The 20,795-nt window shown below is 58.3% G+C and overlaps 2 protein-coding genes across 3 annotated transcripts; one reads left to right on the top strand and one right to left on the bottom strand.

Moving 5' to 3' along the window:
* Positions 1–10: 10 nt before the first annotated feature.
* On the bottom strand, positions 11–4,620 carry TKFC (triokinase and FMN cyclase; the record flags this gene model as incomplete). Of its 2 annotated transcripts, none has more annotated exons than XM_084522604.1 (18): positions 11–277; positions 370–459; positions 567–600; positions 679–782; positions 863–969; positions 1,160–1,297; positions 1,401–1,526; positions 1,671–1,787; positions 1,890–1,979; positions 2,075–2,159; positions 2,236–2,270; positions 2,377–2,466; positions 2,664–2,742; positions 2,826–3,007; positions 3,082–3,192; positions 3,274–3,463; positions 3,536–3,735; positions 4,413–4,620. In XM_084522604.1, 18 exons carry the CDS (start codon positions 4,618–4,620, stop codon positions 125–127), a joined length of 2,139 nt encoding a protein of 712 aa, XP_084378730.1. In that variant the 3' UTR covers positions 11–124. The 2 variants fall into 2 exon arrangements, with proteins under 2 accessions (XP_084378730.1, XP_084378731.1); XM_084522605.1 differs by having other exon boundaries at positions 3,536–3,677; positions 4,413–4,456.
* On the top strand, positions 4,544–20,718 carry DDB1 (damage specific DNA binding protein 1). Its single transcript, XM_084522556.1, has 27 exons — positions 4,544–4,679; positions 5,204–5,352; positions 5,453–5,569; positions 6,577–6,798; positions 9,748–9,862; positions 9,971–10,068; positions 11,432–11,590; positions 11,997–12,080; positions 12,261–12,377; positions 12,740–12,842; positions 13,003–13,078; positions 13,158–13,266; positions 13,443–13,621; positions 13,721–13,884; positions 13,973–14,080; positions 14,450–14,657; positions 15,127–15,222; positions 15,487–15,598; positions 16,181–16,304; positions 16,656–16,820; positions 17,169–17,263; positions 17,420–17,590; positions 18,549–18,658; positions 18,868–19,037; positions 19,377–19,479; positions 19,688–19,811; positions 19,968–20,718. The coding sequence occupies exons 1-27, from the start codon at positions 4,619–4,621 to the stop codon at positions 20,049–20,051; spliced, it is 3,423 nt and encodes a 1,140-aa protein (XP_084378682.1). The 5' UTR covers positions 4,544–4,618; the 3' UTR covers positions 20,052–20,718.
* Positions 20,719–20,795: the final 77 nt, after the last annotated feature.

Raw genomic sequence — 20,795 nt, 5'->3', positions numbered from 1 at the left:
CTGAGCCAACTTTTGGGGACCACAAACATTCATTGGGGGCACGGGGGGTGCGCTGCTGCATCTCCCATCGCCTCTGCAGCCCTGGGGAGCTGAGGGGGGGCAACCACAGGCCGGCTGCCCTCCCTCAGCCCCGCAGCCCCTCCAGCACGGCGCGCAGCACGGCCGCTGCCGCCACCGCCCCGGGGTCAGGCTGCAGCAGCTGGGCCGAGCTGATGTAGCTGGCTCTGCCCGCGCCGGCCTCCATGTGCCGGGTGGCTTCTGCCGCCTCCTCCGCGCTCTGCCAGGGGAACGGGGAGCACTCAGGGCACGCCCGGTGCGGCCGTTTCCAACCCGTTCTGCCCATCCTCTGTCCCCACCCAGTCCCTGTACCTGCACGGCGGAGGCCAGCACCGTCAGCAGCTCGGCTCCGGGGCTGCGCAGGGCGTGCAGCGCCTGTGCTGCAGCACACAGCGAGTCCAGCTGGGAGACACGGGCAGCAGGCTGAGTGCCAGGGCCGCCCACAGCCCCCAGGGAAAGAGGGCAGCGTCGGGACCCCGTCACGCTTCCCCTTTCGTGGTGGCACTCACCATCGTCCTGTCCCCCGGGGCAGCTCCTCCGTACCTGCGTGGCGAGCACAGCGCTTGGCAGGAGCCCGCAGAGGGGCTGGGGGGGGTCCCGCGGGGGTCCCGCCGCACTCACCGCCTCATGGCTTCGATGCCGGCGTCCATGGCGTCAGCCCAGGTCGGGAGGTCGCTGCGGTTGTGCAGGGGCCGGGCGGCCGCCGTCAGGAAGAGCCCGTAGAGCTGCGGGGACAGCGGCCCCGTCACCACCACGGTGGCAGTGGGGTGAGGGGGACAAAACGGGGGTCCCGATTCGCGCTCACCACGCCGGAGGAGCCGCCCATCTTCTCCAGCAGCAGGTCGGCCAGCGCCGAGAGGAGCTGGGCCGGGGCTGCCGGCGGGGGCCGGGCGCGCACCCACTCCTGGATGGCTGCGGGGCAGAGGGGTAAAAAGGGAGGCTGCGGGGATCCAGCAGCGTGGGGGGACCCCGTCCCCCAGCGGGGGCCATATTTCAAGGCCTGGGGGTCCTCGCTCCCCACTGAGGGATGTGGTGGAGCAGCCCCTGCTCCTCCGAGGGGGCAGCTGGGGGTGCCCTGGCCCAGGGAAGGGGTGGCACCCACCTCGTGCGGCCCGGGCGTGTGTGTGGCCGCAGTCCCCGTCGCCCGCCGCGCGGTCCAGCTCGTTGAGCTTGTCCTGCAGGCCCAGCAGGGTGCTGCACACCCGCTCCAGGACCAGCTGCACCCTCTTCGCGCCAGGCCCTGCAGGGAGGAGTTGTCACCCCCCTGCCTGGCTTTGAACTCAGGGGAGGCAGGGAAACTGAGGCAGGGAGCGGGGATGGCTCCTTCCTGCGGCCGCCCTGACCTGCGCTGGGTGTTTGCTGAGCTGACTGCGGCTCTGGTCCCTCGTTTGGTGCCGGCACCTCCGGTCTCTGGCTCACGGCGGGCCCCGCAACCAGGTTGGGCCAAGCCATGGCTGTGGTTTCGGCATCTGGAGCAGCCGGGGAGGAGGGAGGCAAGTGGCAGCTCAGCGGGAGCCGCCGAATCCACAGCCCCAGTCCCGTGTGCCCACGAGTGCTGGTGTCCAGGGCCACCCCATGTGTCCCGTGCCACCTCCCCGCCCGCGGGCGCTCACCGATCAGCCCCAGCAGCTCCTCGTCCGCCAGCATGAGGGTGAGGGAGACCCCGGCCATCTCCAGCGCCGTCATGAAGGAGCCCACCAGGGCCCGGGCGATGCGGACTCCTCGTCTCTCTGCACGGGTTAAGGGTGGCCGTGAGCGAGGTGGCGTTGCAGGAAGGGTCCCTCAGGAGCAGAGAGCTCCGGGGGGGGGTTCCGGGGTGCCCCCAGACTCACCCAGCCCACGCACGGCAGCGCCGGCCACGATGCCCAGCTCCAGGCAGGACAGCCCGCCCAGGTTGTTCACCACCAGCACCACGGCAGCACCTGCGAGGCAGCGAGCAGAGTGAAACCCCCCCCGCCTCCTTGGACGTGCAGGGGGTGCCCCGGGGGGGCTCAGGGGACAGCCGGGGGGGGCTCACCGCGGCTCAGGGGCAGATGGGAGGCGTTGGCGGGGTCTGTCATGTGCGCCAGCATCGTCTCCACCGCCTCGTCCGCTGCCATCACCTGGCGAAGGTGCAGGGGACCGTGAGGCCAGGCCAGGGGGACAGGGAGAGGAGCGGGGTGAGGGGACGCTGCTCACCTTCATCCTGCGGACACCGGCCTCGCCGTGGATCCCTGCAGGGACAGGACAGCGTCACCCCACGCTGGCACCCAGGGGCACGTGGCCCCCGCGCCCGCCAGCAGCCTGGCGCAGGGGGGAGGCGAGGGGGCAGCTCCTCACCCAGCCCCAGCTCCATCTCGTCGGCGGCCAGCTGGAAGGTGGGCTTGGAGCCGGGGACGCTGCACGGGGACAGGCTGAGCCCCAGGGTGCCTGCAGGCGGCGGGGAGAAGGAGGGCTGCGTGCCACATTTCGGGGCAGGCGGCGGGCACGCGGACAGCCACACGGGGAGGCAGGAACACCACCGTGCCCCGGCCACGCTGCGGGCACGTGGGGTGCCCGGCTCGGGCTGAAGTCCACCCCGTGCTGGTGCCTCTTATCTGCCTCTGGGGAGGGTCCCGCGCGCCTACCCATGGCTTTGGTGACCGCCGACACCCTCTTGACGATCTCATCCAGGCTCGCCCCCGCCTCCGCCAGGGCCCCGGCCACCTGCAAAGTGGGGAGGCAGCAAGGGGTGAGGGACCCCTGCGCATCGTCCCCCCCTTAGGGGCACCAGGGGGACCCCCGCGGACCTTGTGCACGAGGACGGTGCCGCACAGCCCGCGGCGCCCAGCTTTCTTCTGGCTGGTGAAGGCGCAGTCGTCCCCCACCACCACCATCTGCACGTCAGCCCCCTCCGCCCGCGCCCTCTCCAGCGCCAGCCCGAAGTTCAGCCGGTCCCCGGTGTAGTTCTTCACGATCAGGAGGGTCCCAACTGCGGGGAGGGGCAGGGAGTCAGGCGGCGGCAGGGCCACCCGCCTCCCCCAGCACCCCAGGGTGTCCCCGTACCTGCCCCAGCCTGCGTCACCGCCCGGATGGCCGCCAGGATGCTGCCCACGGCGGGAGAGGTGAAGACGGCGCCGGCCACCACCCCGCTCAGCATGCCCTTCCCGATGTACCCTGTGGAGCAGCAGGGATGGGAGGGCTCGGGGATTTTGGGGATGGGGTCACCAAGCCCACAACGGGGCTGCGGGCACTCACCTGCATGGGCGGGCTCGTGGCCGGAGCCCCCCCCGGAGAGCAGGGCCACGCGTCCCCGCAGGGCCTCCAGGTCAGCTCGTAGGGCCACCCGGTGTCCCCGCAGCAGCCGCAGCCCGGGGTTGCAGGCCACCAGCCCGGCCAGCGTGTCGTCGGCGCAGCCGGCCACCGAGCCCACCAGCTTCTTGGGGACCTGCAGGCACGGAGAGGTGGTGACACGGGGACGGGGAGCGGGGAGAGGGGCCTCGCGCTGCCCCCGGCTCACCTCCATGGCTGCGTGGTGGGATGGCAGTTCCTGGGGGTCCCGGTGGCACTGGGGGGGGACGTGAGGCTCCCCGGCTCCGTCGGCTGTCCCCGTGCTGTGGCTCCCGTGCAGCCTTCGGCCTGGGTCCAAACTCTGCCGGGGGCTGAGGGAGGGCAAGGTCCAGCCCCCCCCCGGGATGGGGGTGTCCCGGCTGGGCTGGGCTGGGGAGGGCAGGGAAGGGGGCGTGTGGGGTCTGGGGGTGCAACCCTATACGTGGGGACTCCTACCAGGGTGTGGGGGGGTAGCAGGGGGTGTGATCCTACACATGGGGACCCCTACCAGGGTGTGGGGGGGTAACAGGGGGTGCGACCCTACACATGGGGACCTCTCTTGGGATGGGAGGAGGTAATAGGGGGTGTGATCCTACACGTGGGGACCCCTCCCGGGATGGGGGGTGCCATAGGGCATACCCCTGCACACGGGGACCTCTCTTGGGGTGGGAGGGGGGTAATAGGGGGTGCAGCCCTACACATGGGGATCCCTTCTGGGATGGGAATGGGGGGACCAGGGGGGGCAGCCCTACAAAGGGGGACCCCTCCCGGGATGGGGGGTGCCATATGGCACATCCCTACACGCGGAGACCCCTCCTGGGATGGGGAGGGGGTCAAAGGGGCGCAGCCCTGCACAAGGGGATCCCTTTTGGGATGGAGGGGGGGGACCGGGGGGGGGCAGCCCTACACATGGGGACCCCTCCTGGGATGGAGATGGGGATAGCAGGGGGCACCCCCTGACACGTGGGACCCCCTCCCGGCATGGGGAAGTCCCGGGGGCGCCCCCCAGCAGCGGGGCCCCCTCCCTGACCCTTTTTGGGGATGGGGGGTCCGGTGCCGCCCCCCACCTGGCGTCTCGTCTGCTCCCGGCGGTCCTCCCGGCGGCGCAGAGCGGCGCAGAGCGGCCCTTCCGCTGACGTCACGGCGGCGGCGGGCGGAAGGGGAGGTGGCGGTGGCGGCGGCGGAGAGGCCGCGCTGAGGCCCCGCTCCCGGTGCTCCCCGTGCCCCCCGCGCCCCCCGCTCCGCCCGGCCGGGCCCCGCCGCCGCCGCCGCCATGTCCTACAACTACGTGGTGACGGCCCAGAAGCCGACGGCCGTTAACGGCTGCGTTACCGGTACCGGGGGGATACCGGGGCTGGGGGGTGGCGGGGGGGGTGCGGGGCCTCTGGGGGTGCTCCGGGGTGCGGGGGGGGCCTGGGGGTGCTGAGGGGAGCGGGGGGGGCTCGGGGTTCCTTGAGGGGGAGCTGAGGGAGTGGGGGCGCCGGGGGGGGGCTGGGGGTGGTTCGAGGCTCTGGGGGGGCTGCGGGTGGGTTTTGGGGGGTGGGGGGGCGGTGGGGCCCCTCTGGGGGTGGGGGGGTGAGGTTTTAGGGAGCTGAGGGTACCGGGGGGGGGTTGGGGGGCTGCGGGGTGGGGGCTGGTGTCAGGGTCTCGCCTCGCTGCAGGGTGTTTGGGGGGTGGTGAGGAGGGTTTGTGGCTGGGGGGCTCCCCAGGGAAGGCGGGGAGCTGGGGGGAGGTGGCTGGGGTGGTGTTGGGGTCTCGGGATGGGCCCCCCGGGGTTGTGAGCTGGCTCGGGGGGAGCGCCCCGAGCTGTCACCCCGCTGCAGTGGGGGCTGACGGCATCTCTCTGTTTCTCTTTCAGGGCACTTCACCTCGGCGGAGGACCTGAACCTGCTGATCGCCAAGAACACACGGCTGGAGATCTACGTGGTGACGGCCGAGGGGCTGCGGCCCGTCAAGGAGGTGGGCATGTATGGCAAGACCGCCGTCATGGAGCTCTTCCGCCCCAAGGTGGGTGTGCTGCTGCGGGAGGGGGCTGCCTGCCATGCAGGTGTGGGGTCACTCCCTCTCAGCCCTCCCTTGACGGCACCCCCCGGCCCTTCCTTCGCAGGGCGAGAGCAAGGATCTGCTCTTCATCCTGACGGCCAAGTACAACGCCTGCATCCTGGAGTACAAGCAGAACGGGGACAGCATCGACATTATCACCCGCGCCCACGGCAACGTGCAGGTGAGCAACGCTGCAGCTCCTGCTCGAGTCTGGGGGGAGGCAGGTTCTCTTCCGTGGGGACAGATTTGCCTTGTTAGTGGCAGAGGTGCATCTGTGTGACAGGCATCTGCCTTGCTATTTAGGATTTTTTACCTACCAGGGACCCTAGCCGGGTTCAGCTGCTGGCACTGTTATTTCTAAAGGTTTTCTGAGCCAGTGAGCAAGCCTCGGGGACTGAAGACGCGGCTCCAGCTGTGTTCTTAGAGCAGTTTGCAGAATAATAAGGTTGATTTGAGGTGCTTCAACTTTAAAGAGATTTAGTACTCAAAACTCAAGTGTTTTTTTTTTTCTTCAAAAGTTTTGTTTTTTTTTTTTTCTCCAAAATGGTTCCTCCAGTGTTTTGTGACCAGTCCCTACGCACTGCATACCAGAAGCACGACTGCTGAATTTACTTTTGCCGTTGTGAGCTTAACAACTGGTGGTGTGCTCTGTTCTGCTTTTTGCTGGTTAAAATCACACCTTTCCAGCAGGTCAAGGATCCCCATGTCTTTTTGGCTTTTTGTTGTTCCATATCGAAACGATTTCTGTCAGCTGGCAAGCCAAAAGACATCCCATCTGTTTCCAGGTGCTGAGCTTCTGCTGACTGACTGTGAGCGAAGCTGAGCAGGGGGCTAGGGGCAGGAAGCGTAGGTGGGCACGTCCTGTCAGTAACGTGTTGGTGTGTTTGGGGCCAAAAAAATACTTAATCTTCCCGTGCCATGGTTCTGCCTCGTGACACGGAGGTGCTGATATCAGCCCCTGCCAAGCAAAGCTGAGGGGCCTGCGGGAGGGAGATAACGGTGCTGGATTTTTGGAGGGTGAGCTTTGGTCACGGATATCAGAGCGCTTCACACCAGCGGGGAGCGCTGCCCTCTGTCAGCTACCCTGAGGTCGTTGGGGAGGGAGCTGGGGTTACAAAGCCAGCTGCGGGTTCTGCTCCTGGAGCACGTGGTCACGCTCTTTCCCATCTCCATGGGTCTCCTGCTCAGGATCGCATTGGTCGTCCCTCGGAGACCGGGATCATCGGCATCATTGACCCCGAGTGCCGGATGATTGGCCTGCGGCTCTACGACGGCCTCTTCAAGGTCATCCCCCTGGACCGGGAGAACAAGGAGTTGAAGGCTTTTAACATCCGCCTGGAGGAGCTCCAGGTCATCGACGTGAAGTTCCTCTACGGCTGCCAGGCCCCGACCATCTGCTTCGTCTACCAGGTACCTTGTTCTCCATCCGTGACTCGAGCAGAGGGTTGCCGGGCTGACCTGCATGAGCCAAGGTCTCCTTTCAAAGGTTTTCCAAAGGGGCTGGAGCATTGGTGGTGTGCTGGAGCCTGCGGAAAGCAGTGCTGTGGTTGAGAGGGGAGTAAGAGACAGGTCTGGGTCCTGCAGGCTCGTTTCATAGCCGAGGCAAACCCGTGTTCCTTAGTGCTGTGCTTTTCCACTTCTGGGAGAGGCAAAGAAATGCTCTCCCCCAGGAGAGCTGGGCAGCTGATGCTTCTGGAGGGGCCTGTTTCTGTGCTAAATGATTAAAAGGAGCACGTGGGTCCTTCCAGGTGGATCAGAGCCTGCTCAGTTCCTTCATACAAACACGGCTGTGAGACTTCTCCCTTTGTCTTCAAAAAGAAGTGTTTTGTCACAGAGGCAGTGCTTGTGGGCCTCTCTCTGAACACTTCCATTTTGAAGCAAAGAGGCTTTGCGGTGCTGGCTGGATGAGGGATTATCTTTGCTTTGTCAAAGCTGGGGCCTGGCTGGGAGCTACTGTGACAACAGCGCAGGATCCGGTGTGAATTCAGTTCACTGTGGTCGTGGAGGCAAACTCGTACCATGGGAGCTACAACCACGTGGTAGCAAGGGGCTGATTTTTTCCCTATTTCCAAAAGCCACTGCTGTTATTTTCGAGAGAGGTGGGTGCTCTTGAACCCCACTGGACAGTTAGTGAGAAAAGACCTGGGAGACATCGCTTTGTTGCTGTGTAAGTAAGGGTTCAGGAGAGCAGCCCAGCCCCCCTGCGTCAGGACAGTGCTCTCCCCCTGCCCTGTGCACTTTCTTCCCATCTGCACACCTTGCCGCTCTCCCTTGGCCTCCAAACAAGCTTTCAGAACACGTGGCAGTCCTTGTTTGTCTGAGCGAGGAGCGTCTATGGAGCCCTATTTTTATCCCGTGACACTTTGCAGCTTGGTGTCAGAAGGGAAGCTCTTTTAGCCTGTCCTCGCTGCAGAAATATGCAGCAGGAGCGGCTGGCGATGCTCTTTGTGGTTTTGTCTTGCTTCATGGGTGACGTCCCCAGAGCTGGCAGCGGCGGCGTGCAGCTCGGAGAAGTGCTGGGAGCCCCTGAGGGTTTGATTTGTGCTGCTGCCGTTGTCAGGTGGGGAAACAGGCAGAGAGGGACAGTGAGTTGGCCAAATTCTTAAACTCTGTGTCAGAGCTTGGACAGAAGCACAAGTTTCCACTCGGTCCTCAAGAGCATCCTAAAGGAGGAGCTCGGTCATCCTGCAGTCAGCTAGCAGAAAGAGTCTTATCTCAAGGAATCTGGCACGTTTACGATACAGACAAACTGAGAGCAATTCTTTAGTAGTTATAAACAGGTGTTGTACAGATAAATTATCTATTTCCACGTCTGATAGATCAATTTTACCCTTGCAGCAGGAGTGAGATGTGAGTTCTGACTCATGAGGCCTTATGTAAAACGCTGGGTTTGCTTTGGTTCCTGGGAGTCTGACTGTGTGTGTGTGTGTGGAGGGGGAACGTTTCCAAGCTGCTGCTTTCTCTGATTCCTTCTCAATTTATTAATCATTGTCACAGGATTTGGATCGAGCAGAATAGCATTGAGTGTCTGAGATGATTCTTGTGTAGATATGAAACCAGAGGAAGATACAAAAATGAGCAAGTTTATTTAAAAAAAAAAAAAAAAGAAAGAAAAGAAAAAAAGGCTTGAGAACTTCTGTTGTGTGGAATAAAAAGGTCCAGAAATGCCAAAGTCACATTAACAGCTCTTCTGCCATTCTAACAGCCTCGCTTCAGCTTTAACACATACAGGATATGCTCTGGTTGTGCTAATTCCTCATCTCTCTCCTCCCTGTGTATCCGTTTCTCCCCGACTTCCCCTTCTCTGTCCACTGGCGCTGCTTGTTGCTTCTCGCCGTGCCCAGACGTCGGGCTGCCGAGTGCTGTTGGTGAGGGTTTGCTGAGCTCAGAGGCTTTGAGGGGTGAGCCAGGAGGTACCCAGCTTTCCTGTGGGTGTTTGCTTACAGGGCCAACAGCCACAGGGAGCAAAACCCACTTTTACTTAGGTCTGGAAAGCGGTAAGGCATAATAAATAAAAAGATGAACGGCTCTTTTAAAGTAGTTTTGCAAACAACGTCTCTGAGGAAACCTGGTTCCTCGTGGCTTAGAGCCTTGTCTCGGCTTTTGAGGTGTGAAATAGGCCAGTGGGTTACGATCAAAGGCTTCTCTGTGCCCTGACTGCTCCTGTGTCCCGTTCCTACGTGGGCTCCCAAGTGCCTGTTAGTGTGGACTCCTTTCCTATACCCTTTATTTCCACGTGGGCTCTGCCTCCGAGGCCTCTGTTCCCTCTCAGGTTTGGCTGAAATTGCCCACCAGGGTGGGAATTGCTGGAACAGCAGAGACAGCAGAGGATTGTTCAGCAAGCGAGCAGATTGTTGCCTCAGGAAACCAGGCTGAAAAGGCTGAGGAGCACGGAGCTGGGCGCTCAGCTGCTCTGGCACCTGTGCCGTTAGAGCCGAGCTGAATTCCTGAGCGCCTTGCTGGAGCTGGGGGCGGTGGCAGTGCTGTGCAGTGCCACTCATACCCAGCTCTGCAGAGAGCCGTGCGTCAGATGAGTGCGATGCCCAGAAAATCGCTTGTGGGTATAAAAATGGAAAAATCGTTTCCAGTCTCTTTTGGCAGAGGGATTTCTCTAAAGGTTGGTCTACGTACAGATACATTTAGGGAAAGTGTGGCGGAGGGTGCGTGCGTTCGGGCCCACGTGCAGCTGCAGCCTGAACTGGGGGGCAGGATAGAGAGGCTCAGCAGCTCTGGTCACTGGGTGATGGGGCAGCGCTGCCTTGCTCTGCGGTTGCTCATCAGCTCAGCCTCAGGAGCCTCTGGTGCTGTGCACGCAAGGCTGTCGTGGGTGTCCGTGCTCATTTGTGCCTTCTCTTTCAGGACCCTCAGGGCCGGCATGTCAAGACGTACGAGGTGTCTCTGCGTGAGAAGGAATTCAACAAAGGTCCTTGGAAGCAGGAGAACGTAGAGGCTGAAGCCTCCATGGTCATCGCAGGTCAGGCCTTTGTGCAGGATCTTCCCTTCTGTTTGATCCTTGAGGCTGAATGCCTTGTTTGTGCTGCACAGGTTCTCTGGTAAGACGTTTCTCTTCTCCCCTGCACAGTGCCAGAGCCTTTTGGAGGTGCAATCATCATTGGGCAGGAGTCCATCACCTATCACAACGGAGATAAATACCTGGCTATAGCTCCACCTATCATCAAGGTGAGCAACTGCTGACATCTAGAATTGTCCCCTGTAGTTCCTCTGTTTTCAGGCATGTCTGGGAGTGCTGGGAGGGTGCTGGGCCACTTGTAGTCAGGAATTTAAACTGTTCTGGTCTCCAGGTGTGGCCTAGTAGGGCCACTTAATTCTAGAGCTTCGGTGAGCATAGGTGTTTTGCACGATGGCTGACCTGTGGTTTGGAGGACTGAGGGACACGCGTGATCCTTGTAAGGGTGTGTCAGTGTGTGCTTGCACTGTCCTGTGTGGCTCTGCTCTCTGTGGAGTACTCGGAAATGGCTGCAGTAAAGCTGAAATCCCGTTAGGGCCCCAGAGAAAGGGATTAATTAGGAGGTAGTGAGTGGTTTGGGCATTGGTCCAGGCCAGCGCCTGGTTTCAGTTCAGGCAGCGAAAGATATGAATGAGCCCCTTGGAGACTTGAGTCCAGCCATGTATGATTGGGGCACTTGTTCAAAGGAAAAAAGACTCACACAGTTTGTGATGGAACTTGAGCTTGTGGTTTCTGTCAGAGGGACGGGCCAGCTCCCACATTTAAATGGTACAGGAAGCACAAATGGCACGGCTGAGGTGCTGCTCAGGGCTGAAAGAGGGCCTGAGCTGTGATCAAAAGGTCCTTTCAAGCGGGAAATAATGATGGGCTGGAAAAGAGTTATAAATCTTAGGTACAAAAAACACTAATTGTTGCGTGAACGCCTACGGGCTACTGGAGTGCTGCTGGGGCTCTGTGCTGGAGGGTTCATTATACTGGAGTGAGTAGAGCAGCTCTCCCACACTGCTGGTGTACAAAACTGCCTTGACCTGCAGTCAGAGCACAGGCACGTTGGCTCTTGAGGCCAGTAGAATGCTTGCATCCAGTGAAGATCTGCAAGATCAGGGTTTTTAAACCAAATCCTTAGATGGGAGGCCAGGCAGCACATACCCCGCAGAGCAAAACGTCTGCAGAGCTTCTGTCCAGAAATGGAGCAGGCTTGGAGCTCTTCGGGTCCCAGGCAGCATCTCTGCAACACATCTGTGAAAGGCTCAGAATTAGAAAAAAAGGGGTTCTGGTGGCATCGTCCCTGGGCTATGAGCAAGTTAGGGACATGTTATTTAGGAACGTGAAGCACTTTCTAGATACCCAAAGCCAGGCTGTTTGCCCACAGCTGCTGGCTGTGTTTGCTGCTACAGTTGATTACGGGGTGAATCCAGCCCTCTCCCTCCACGCAGGAAGAGTGCCTTGGTGTGGGATTTGGCTGTGGTTCCAGCAAGCAGCTGGCATGCTGTGGATGTGTGGTTGTTCCCCTCCAGCGTGTACAGAGGTGGTGCCGTTGCAGTGGCTTCCTAACACTTCCTCCTTTGCACGTAGCAAAGCACAATCGTGTGCCACAACCGCGTGGATCCCAACGGGTCCCGTTACCTGCTGGGGGACATGGAAGGACGCCTCTTCATGCTGCTTCTGGAGAAGGAGGAACAGATGGACGGCACGGTCACCTTGAAGGACCTGCGTGTGGAACTGCTCGGTGAGGTAGGATGCTGCCATGTCAACGCCGTGTCCCTGCTGCTTCTCACCACAGGGTCGGGGGGCTCTGCAGGCAGATGAATGGCAGGAGCAGTGTTTCTTTGGAGCCCAGGTTGGAGTGATATTTCACTCCCCACAGCTGTCAGCTCCAAATGTTCAGTTGCTGGATTTGGCTTGGGGAATTCCTGATTCGGGCATTTGAACGTTTACAGCATCTTCATGGGTTTTTGCAGGGTGTTTGCACACCATCCCTGGGAGAAGTTTGGACTCTGTGGGTTCTGCAAAGGGCTTAAATTCCTCCCCTGTGTCCAGGGTCTTTCTGTTGGGCTGCAGTTCAGGCGTAGTGCTTGGGAGGCATGGCAGAGCCCTTTTCATGCTAAGGATGGTTCATCTGTCTCCTTGCAATTCCCAGACATCCATTGCAGAGTGCTTGACCTACCTGGACAACGGTGTGGTGTTTGTTGGCTCTCGGCTTGGGGATTCCCAGCTTGTGAAGGTAAGTGGGGGCCTTGTCCTAGCCTAATTGTGTGTTCAGACAGGATTCATACATCCGCTTTCATCCTGTTTGCAAGAGGTGTATACAATTGGATGGAAACTTTCCTTTCTTTTCCTTGTCTACCCTCTGCTTTCCACTTGACCTTTCTTATTGGAAACCAATGACTGTGTTTGTTCGTAGCTCAACGTGGACAGCAATGAGCAGGGCTCCTATGTAGTGGCTATGGAGACCTTCACCAACCTCGGTCCCATCGTCGACATGTGTGTAGTAGACCTGGAAAGACAAGGCCAAGGGCAGGTAATGTTGATCCTGCCTTGAAGTTCTCTGTCCTGGGGATGTCTGGGCCTGCAAGGTGTGTGGAGGGCGTCCGCGGAAGGAAAAGACTGAAATCCATTTATTGTTAAAAGTATTATCCTGAAGCAGGGAAGGATTTGAGGTCTTTCACTGAAGAGTGGTTATGGGTGGGAGGGCTTCTTCTTGGGCACCTCTGTTAACAAGGAAGTATTTTCTCTCCTGCCATGGGGAAGGGTCAGCTGCCAAAGAGCTTCCTCTGAGAAGCAAGGAAGATGGGGACCCCATCTTAGCCTGAGTCCATCACTGCAAGGAGTGCTGGGGGTGCTTTCCAGCAGCAAGTGGTAAATATTTGCTTTTTTTTCCAGCTGGTCACGTGCTCAGGTGCGTTTAAAGAGGGTTCGCTACGGATCATCCGGAACGGCATTGGGATTCACGAGCATGCCAGCATCGACCTGCCGGGAATTAAAGGTGTGTGAGCTGTTCGGTGCTGTCTGATGCACCCCGTGACCTGAGGGGGCCCAGTGGGGACATTCCTTGTGAGCGGACTGAGGATGGGGTGTGGGTGGGGGACTTCCACCCACCAGCTTTTTGTAGTATTTGCTGTGAGCACGTGGCCTCTCTGTTGCAGGCTTGTGGCCCCTGAGGTCAGATTGTCATCGTGAGACCGACAATACCTTGGTGCTGTCCTTCGTTGGCCAGACCAGGTAAGGTGGGGTTAGGGCTGAGCCAGGCTCTCAGCTGCCTGTTGGAGCATGACATAACAGGATCTCTTTTTCCCTTTAGGGTTCTTATGTTAAATGGAGAGGAGGTAGAAGAGACAGAGCTCACGGGGTTTGTGGATGATCAGCAGACTTTCTTCTGTGGCAATGTGGCACATCAGCAGTTGATCCAGGTAATGCTCCTTCTAGAGGAGACATCCTTCTCATCTTGACTCTGTAGCCCTTTTCATCTGTGGAGGTAATTTAGGTCTGTGCTGTGCATCATGGCAGGGGCTGCAGTACTTCTTTGGGCAGGTGTAAAAAGTGAGGTGTTGTCCTGGCTCCGAGCAGACGTGTTCTTTCTCCTCAGATCACCTCTGCCTCTGTGAGACTGGTCAGTCAGGAACCCAAAGCCCTGGTGAGCGAGTGGAAAGAGCCCAATGGGAAGAACATCAGCGTGGCTTCCTGTAACAGCAACCAGGTGGTGGTGGCTGTGGGACGAGCCCTGTATTACCTGGAGATCCGACCCCAGGAGCTCAGGCAGATCAGGTGAGTACACATCTCTCCTCCTGGCCCACAGGCTCTCAGCCTTTCCTGTCTGTCCTTGGGCTCCGGGCTGACTCCTGTCTGATTTCTCCTTCCTGCCAGCTGCACAGAAATGGAGCATGAAGTTGCCTGCCTGGACATCACTCCTTTGGGGGACACTAACGGCATGTCCCCACTGTGCGCGATCGGGCTCTGGACTGACATCTCCGCCCGCATCCTGAAGCTGCCTTCGTTTGAGCTGCTGCACAAAGAGATGCTGGGCGGAGGTAGGGCTCTCCTGAGGCTGGGGGCAGCAGGGACTGACCTGGTTGAGCCGTGAGTGGCATCAGCCTTCTCTTCTTCTGTTCCCTGCAGAAATTATCCCTCGCTCCATCCTGATGACGACTTTTGAGAGCAGCCATTACCTTCTGTGTGCCCTGGGAGATGGGGCACTCTTCTACTTTGGGCTCAGTCTCGAGACAGGTAACTACAGGGCCTAGCACCGAGTGGGCTGCCTGGGAAGGTGGCTGGACTTACACCCTCTTATTTGCTTGATATACTTTTTTTTTCATCCTTCTGGAGATCTCTCTGTCCTTCCAAACGTTACTTCTTTCTCACAGTGAGGTAGTTGTGCTCACGTGAGACTGGCTGTAGGTACTGTGAGTTGGTGGATTTCTCCAAGGGACTGCAGAGAAAGGAGGTTGATGCTTGTATCCATTTCTTTGCTGCCAGCAGGATGCATTTACTCGCACTCATTTCTTCCCAGCACGTCACAGCCACGTTACTCTCTGCTGCCCTGCTCCTGCGAGCTCTGTTGGGGCAGCCCCCAACACCGGTGCTCCTTTTCTGCAGGTTTGCTGAGTGACCGCAAGAAGGTGACCCTGGGGACCCAGCCCACTGTCCTGAGGACTTTCCGCTCTCTGTCCACCACCAACGTGTTCGCCTGCTCTGACCGCCCCACCGTCATCTACAGCAGTAACCACAAGCTGGTTTTCTCCAACGTCAACCTGAAGGAAGTGAACTACATGTGTCCCCTCAACTCGGATGGGTACCCCGACAGGTGAGCCTGCACCTTGCCTTGCCTGACACGGAGAGGGGGAGCTTTAGGCTCTGTACTGGCATAAACGAGGTGCAGGGTGGGCTGCTCAGCCTGGGAGCTCCATCTTACCATGTCCAGGAGAGAAGTATGCCTGAGTCTGGTCAGTGGGAGAGCTTTTTCCATCAATACTTGCATGGCATACAGCAGTCCTGGCGCTGGATTCTCCCAGGACAATGATCAGTCCCTTGTGCTGCTTGTTGGGTCTCTCATGAGAACACAGGTATGCGTGGTCCTGTCTCTTAAGCCCTGTCCCTCTCTTCTGTGCATCAGTAACCCTAGATGTTGCACTGATTTGGCCACCCTGCTTGGATCTGCACAGTATGGGAAGGGGATCCGATGACTAGCAGTTTTGGGGGTGGGAAGAAGAGGGAGATTCTTGGCTGTGCTTCATGCCTTACAAGCCCCATTGCTGAGTTCTCCTCCTGTACAGCTTGGCGCTGGCCAATAACAGCACTCTGACAATCGGCACCATCGATGAGATCCAGAAGCTGCACATCCGCACGGTTCCCCTCTACGAATCACCCAGGTGAGCCGAGCTGAGCAGTGGAAGGGGGAGTCTGGTTCAAGGGGCCCTTATTCTGCTGCACAGGACAAAACTGGGGGAGATTTCACCATGGGGAGAGGCAAGCTCTGCAGTCAGCGTTCCTGTTGCAGGCTCAGTTTAGCACACAGACCAAATCAGTGGCGTGTGCTGAGAGTAGTCTGTGCAAGGAAGCAGGTCTTTCCTTGTAGTTTCTCCCTGGAGTGGTCTGTCCTGGCATTGCTGCTCACACAGCTCTCTGTCCTGCAGGAAAATCTGCTACCAAGAGGTATCGCAGTGTTTTGGCGTGCTCTCAAGTCGCATCGAGGTGCAGGATGCCAGTGGGGGCACCACCGCGCTCAGACCCAGCGCCAGCACCCAGGTGAGGGGTAACTGCTAGGTCGTCCCTGAGCTCTGGGCTGTGGGTACTAAAGCTCCTTAGCCCAAACCATGTCGCAGATTTTCCTTAACAATCTTCTCTTCCAAAGTTCTGAGTACAGGCTCTCCCTTTGGCAGCCTGGGAGGAGATGGGGTGGTAAGAGCTCTCTGTGGTGGTGTCAGGGTCTCTCTGTGCTGCTCTCTGGCAGCCTCAGCATGCTCACTGTTCTGTCTGGTTACCTTTGTTTTGAACGCTGCTCCTTCAGTCCCTTGTACAGGCTTCTCTTTGGTCTCGAGTGGTTTCCTTCTCTCAGAGGTGCAGACACAAGTCCCCTTCAGGCAAAAGCTGTGGTGGGAACTTCAGCACTGTGTTAATTGTGCTATTAATGCTGTTGCTCAGCAGCATTGCCTCTGCCTGGCACATCATGCATATCTATGGGTGCAGGGAGTGTGCTCCATTCCTCAGGCCCAGGGAGCTCCTTTTCTCCCATTCATCCTCCTGGTCCCCAATTATCTCAGCCTTCGTGGTGCAGCATGAGGACGTGCCAAGTAGCACAAGGATGTGACCTGTCTTTCTGTGGCCTAGGCCCTGTCCAGCAGCGTGAGTACCAGCAAGCTGTTCTCCAGCAGCACAGCACCGCACGAGACATCCTTTGGCGAGGAGGTGGAGGTGCACAACCTGCTCATCATAGATCAGCACACCTTCGAAGGTACCAGCCCCAAATGCTGCCCACGCTCTCAGCCACTGTTCCCCTCCGGAACAAGCTCATCAGCGCGTGGCTGATACCTGTGACCTTCACAAAGCTGTGATCTCATACGTTCCCTTCAGTCAGAGCATTTTTTCTGGAAGATCAGCAGCCACACGTCATAGGTTTAAGGCGTAGTGATTTGGTGGTGGCAGGGAATAGGTGGGGGGATCTCCAGGCAGCCATTGACCCTGCACCTTGTTCATGGCCTGAGTTTCCAGCTGTTCCTAGGCAAACTGCTCTGCTCCTGTGTGGGGGTGCTGGCTGCTGGGACCCAGGGGACCCAGTTGTTTCTGCCTTTCCCTCTTTGCACAGTGCTTCATGCTCACCAGTTCCTGCAAAACGAGTATGCCCTCAGCCTGGTCTCCTGCAAGCTCGGCAAGGATCCAAACACCTACTTCATTGTGGGCACTGCCATGGTGTATCCTGAGGAGGCAGAGCCCAAACAGGGCCGCATCGTCGTCTTCCACTACTCCGATGGTAAGAGCAAGGTCTTCTTGTGTGGCCAAATCTAGCTGCATGAGGGCAGTCCGAGATCCAGCTGTCCCCAGAGAGGATCTGTAGTGGTTTGTCACTGCTGTGGGTCATCACAGCACGTCCCCTTTTCCCCATCTGCCAGAGGAACCCAGGAATCCCTCACAAGAACCACATTCTGTGATTTGCTTTCTGTGTGTCTGCCCCCTGCTGTCCTGTTGCTCCTGTGTTACTTGCCCACAGATCCTCTAGAGAGCAGTATTTAAAGCAGCTTGTCTGAACAGCCCCCCCAAGGCCTCCTGGCCCTGGGAGCGAGATGCACATATAACTTGGCACTCTGTGGATTGATTCCAGGGAAGCTGCAGAGCCTGGCTGAGAAGGAGGTGAAGGGAGCTGTATATTCCATGGTGGAGTTCAACGGGAAGCTGTTAGCCAGCATCAACAGCACGGTAGGACTCTCATGAGACCCTGACTTGCTTCATGAGCACATTTCAGAGCTGGAAGCTGTCCAGCCTGTCAGCTGGGTCCCCAGTCTCTGTTGGAGAAGCGTGTCCTGGCTGGCACGGGTGTCCATTATAGCTCAGGAGTCGTGTCCCTTCCTTCAGGTGCGCCTGTATGAGTGGACAGCTGAGAAGGAGCTGCGCACAGAGTGCAACCATTACAACAACATCATGGCGCTCTACCTGAAGACCAAGGGAGACTTCATCCTTGTGGGAGATCTGATGCGATCTGTCCTGCTCCTTGCATACAAGCCCATGGAAGGAAACTTTGAGGAGGTATCACTGGTGTTGGATAGTCGTAGAATCGTTTAGGTTGGAAAAAGTCTTCAAGAAAGAAGAGGCCTTCACTTCTCTTATCACTGTAGATGCTGTAATTTATCAGACAAGTCCAAAGATATTGTTTGCTGTCAGCCAACAGCACGAGGGGTGTTTTGGCTGAACTGCAGTTTTAAAACAGATACTACAGTTTCTGCAATGGTATCTAACTACCAAACATTAGAACTAGTCACCGAAACAATTTCAGGTTACAAGCATTAGAGTTCTAGCAGGTATATTCTTCAGGAAGAAGATTCACTCGGTCAGAGAGGTGCTGGGAGTGTGCATTACCTGTTCCAGAAGACTCTGGGCAGGTGAAATGCTGTTGAAGGTAGTAAATGGAGGAGCCTGGCTCACCACACCTGCCAGCCCTTGAAATACAATGATGTAGGTTTGTGCACAGAGAACAGGGTCACCTGGTGACATTCTCTTAGGCAGATCTATGTGGTTCCTGGAGGGACAAATCCCGGGGCTCCTGAGGAGCTGAGCTGTGTGTCAGCAGCTTTGTGAAGTGCAGGCTCGGGAGGTGTGCTTGTCACCTGCCAGGAGTGGGAAGCTGCCACCCAGACAGCCTGTTGTGCATTCGGGATGGCTCACTGAGACCGTTGCTGCGTCTGTCAGCAAATGCAGCGTAGCTGGGGCTGGGCCAGGCAGTAGGGCAATCTGTGCGTGTAAACTGCAAGAGTGGCTTTGGCATGGGCTTGTCAGCATTTGCCCTGGCATCATCTGAGTGCCACTAAGGCCAGGGCCATCTCCACCAAGGCAGTTGGTGCCTTTTGCTCAGCTTCTTCATCCAGCAGAGAGGGCAGACTGGATCCCACCTTGCTCCCAAATGTGGGCGTTGGGTGGAATGAAGATGTTTGTTAACAGGGCAGGCTGCCTGCGCACTGTACTGCATCTCCTTTTTGCCCTCTTCCAGATTGCCCGGGACTTCAATCCGAACTGGATGAGTGCCGTGGAGATCCTGGATGACGACAACTTCTTGGGAGCAGAGAATGCCTTCAACCTGTTCGTGTGCCAGAAGGACAGGTGGGCTGGCTAGGAGGGGGATGTGGCAGTGTGTGACAGGAGGGACAGGGCAGTAGGGCCTTCTGGTCCCCTCAGCATCACAGCTACGGAGGTGTGTCAGGCAGGAAGGTGGGCAGAAGCTTGCACAGCTCTGAGGAGCTGTGAGACAGGAGCGGGGGGAGTTCAGCTGTCACCCCAGCACAGACTGAGCAGGGTGCTTTGGGTTTCAGTGCTGCCACGACCGATGAGGAGCGCCAGCACTTGCAGGAAGTGGGGCTGTCCCACCTGGGAGAGTTTGTCAACGTCTTCTGTCACGGGTCCCTGGTCATGCAGAACCTTGGCGAGACGTCCACTCCGACACAAGGATCGGTTCTCTTTGGCACAGTCAACGGCATGATAGGTAAGGGTCAGGGAGCACCTTGGGCAGGAGGGTAGCAGGTCCCCTTCTCTGCTGCTGGACCTGGTCTGGGGTTTCCTTGTGTTCTCTGTCATCAGCCTCGCAGTGCTCTGTGCCATACTCTCCTCAGACACCTACTTTTCTCTCTGGAGAGCTGCCAGGAGAGGAAATTGCTCTGAATTTCTTTGAAACCCCTTCCTTATCCCAGCCCTCTCAGGCACCAGCTTCCAGTCCAGCAGCATCTGCTCCCTGCCTGCTGGCAGCTGCAGCAGCGTGGCCCCAGGGTCCCTGGGCTGCCCTGGGTTGAACCCTGAACCCTCATCACCATTTTATCCTTTGCAGGACTGGTGACCTCACTGTCGGAGAGCTGGTACAACCTGCTGCTGGACATGCAGAACAGGCTGAACAAAGTCATCAAGAGTGTGGGCAAGATCGAGCACTCCTTATATCCTTCTGTGGCCCAGCCAGGAGCCTGCAGCAGCAAATGCTGGGGGCTGGCTTGTGAATCGGGGCACAAATTCTGTGATCCTGTCGAGGCAGTGTGGTCAGTCCGCCTCAAGCAACTGCTGTGGATGCAGTGGGGGGAGGTTTTTTCCAGACACGGTGTGGGGTTGGTGTTACTTCCTGTGGGTTTGGCTCCTTGACGGTGGCACCTGGAGATCATTTCACACGGAGCGCAAGACAGAGCCAGCTACGGGCTTCATTGATGGCGACCTGATTGAAAGCTTCCTGGACATCAGCAGGCCCAAGATGCAGGAGGTGGTGGCAAACTTGCAGGTGAGATGGGTGATACGAGCTTGGGCTCACGAAACTTGCACTAGGAACCCCGCTCAGAAGTTCAGACCGCACTGAACACGAGCCCTCCTTGGAGGGCATGCATTCTTCTGCACCTGCTGCTGTCTCCACCCTCCCCTGCCTTTTCTCTCCCTGCAGATTGACGACGGCAGCGGCATGAAGAGGGAGGCCACCGTAGATGACCTGATAAAGATCGTGGAGGAGCTGACCCGGATCCACTAGCAGGATTCGGGCTCCTTCCCTAGCACCTGCCTCCCCACCAAGCAAGGGGGGCTTTTCCCCGCCTGCAGCTGGAAGACCCCTGACCGGCTGCACTGAACACTGGCGGGTGGCCCTTGCCCGAGGGGAGGTGGGAGACGGAGTTTCAGAAGGGGAGCCAGTTTGCTAGGGATCTGGGGGGGGGGTCATTGGCCAGGCACCACGTCATTGCCAGCTTGGATTCACAAATCCTACGGACTCAGCTGCTGACCCAGAGCTGGGCTTCGCTCGTCGCTCCTGTTGGGTGAGCAGTAGCACCCAGCTGAGGCGATGCCCTTGCCTGGATTCACTCTTCACTGTTGTCTTTAGTAATTTTTTTTCCTGCTTTCGGTTTCGTTTTCAATTCTTTTTGATCCGTTGTGTTTTGTTTTTGTTTTGTTTTGTTTTTGGAAGGGGAAGCAAAGCTGCCTCTAGGGTGAGGGCGAGGGCTGGAGGATTCATGAGGGGCTGGTGAGACCTGCGGCCGTGGAGGGGGAAGATCTTTTTACATCTGGGTGAGGAAGCTAAGAGGGACAGCACGCTCCTCTCTCTCCACAGGATCTGTGGCTCGCTCAGGGAGGGAAGTTCTGGGAAGCTCAATCAGTTGTGGAGTCTGAGTTTTACCAAATAAAGTAGTCCAAGAGGAAAGAAAGGTCTGTCTCCTGGCGCTGAGCTCCTCATCGCCACAGCAGGGGTGGCAGTACCCGCTCTGCATGCCACTGTGTGCAG

This window comes from Aythya ferina, assembly GCF_964211825.1.
Source record: "Aythya ferina genome assembly, chromosome: 5".
Lineage (NCBI taxonomy): Eukaryota > Metazoa > Chordata > Aves > Anseriformes > Anatidae > Aythya > Aythya ferina.
This window is presented reverse-complemented; position numbering and strand designations above follow the sequence as displayed.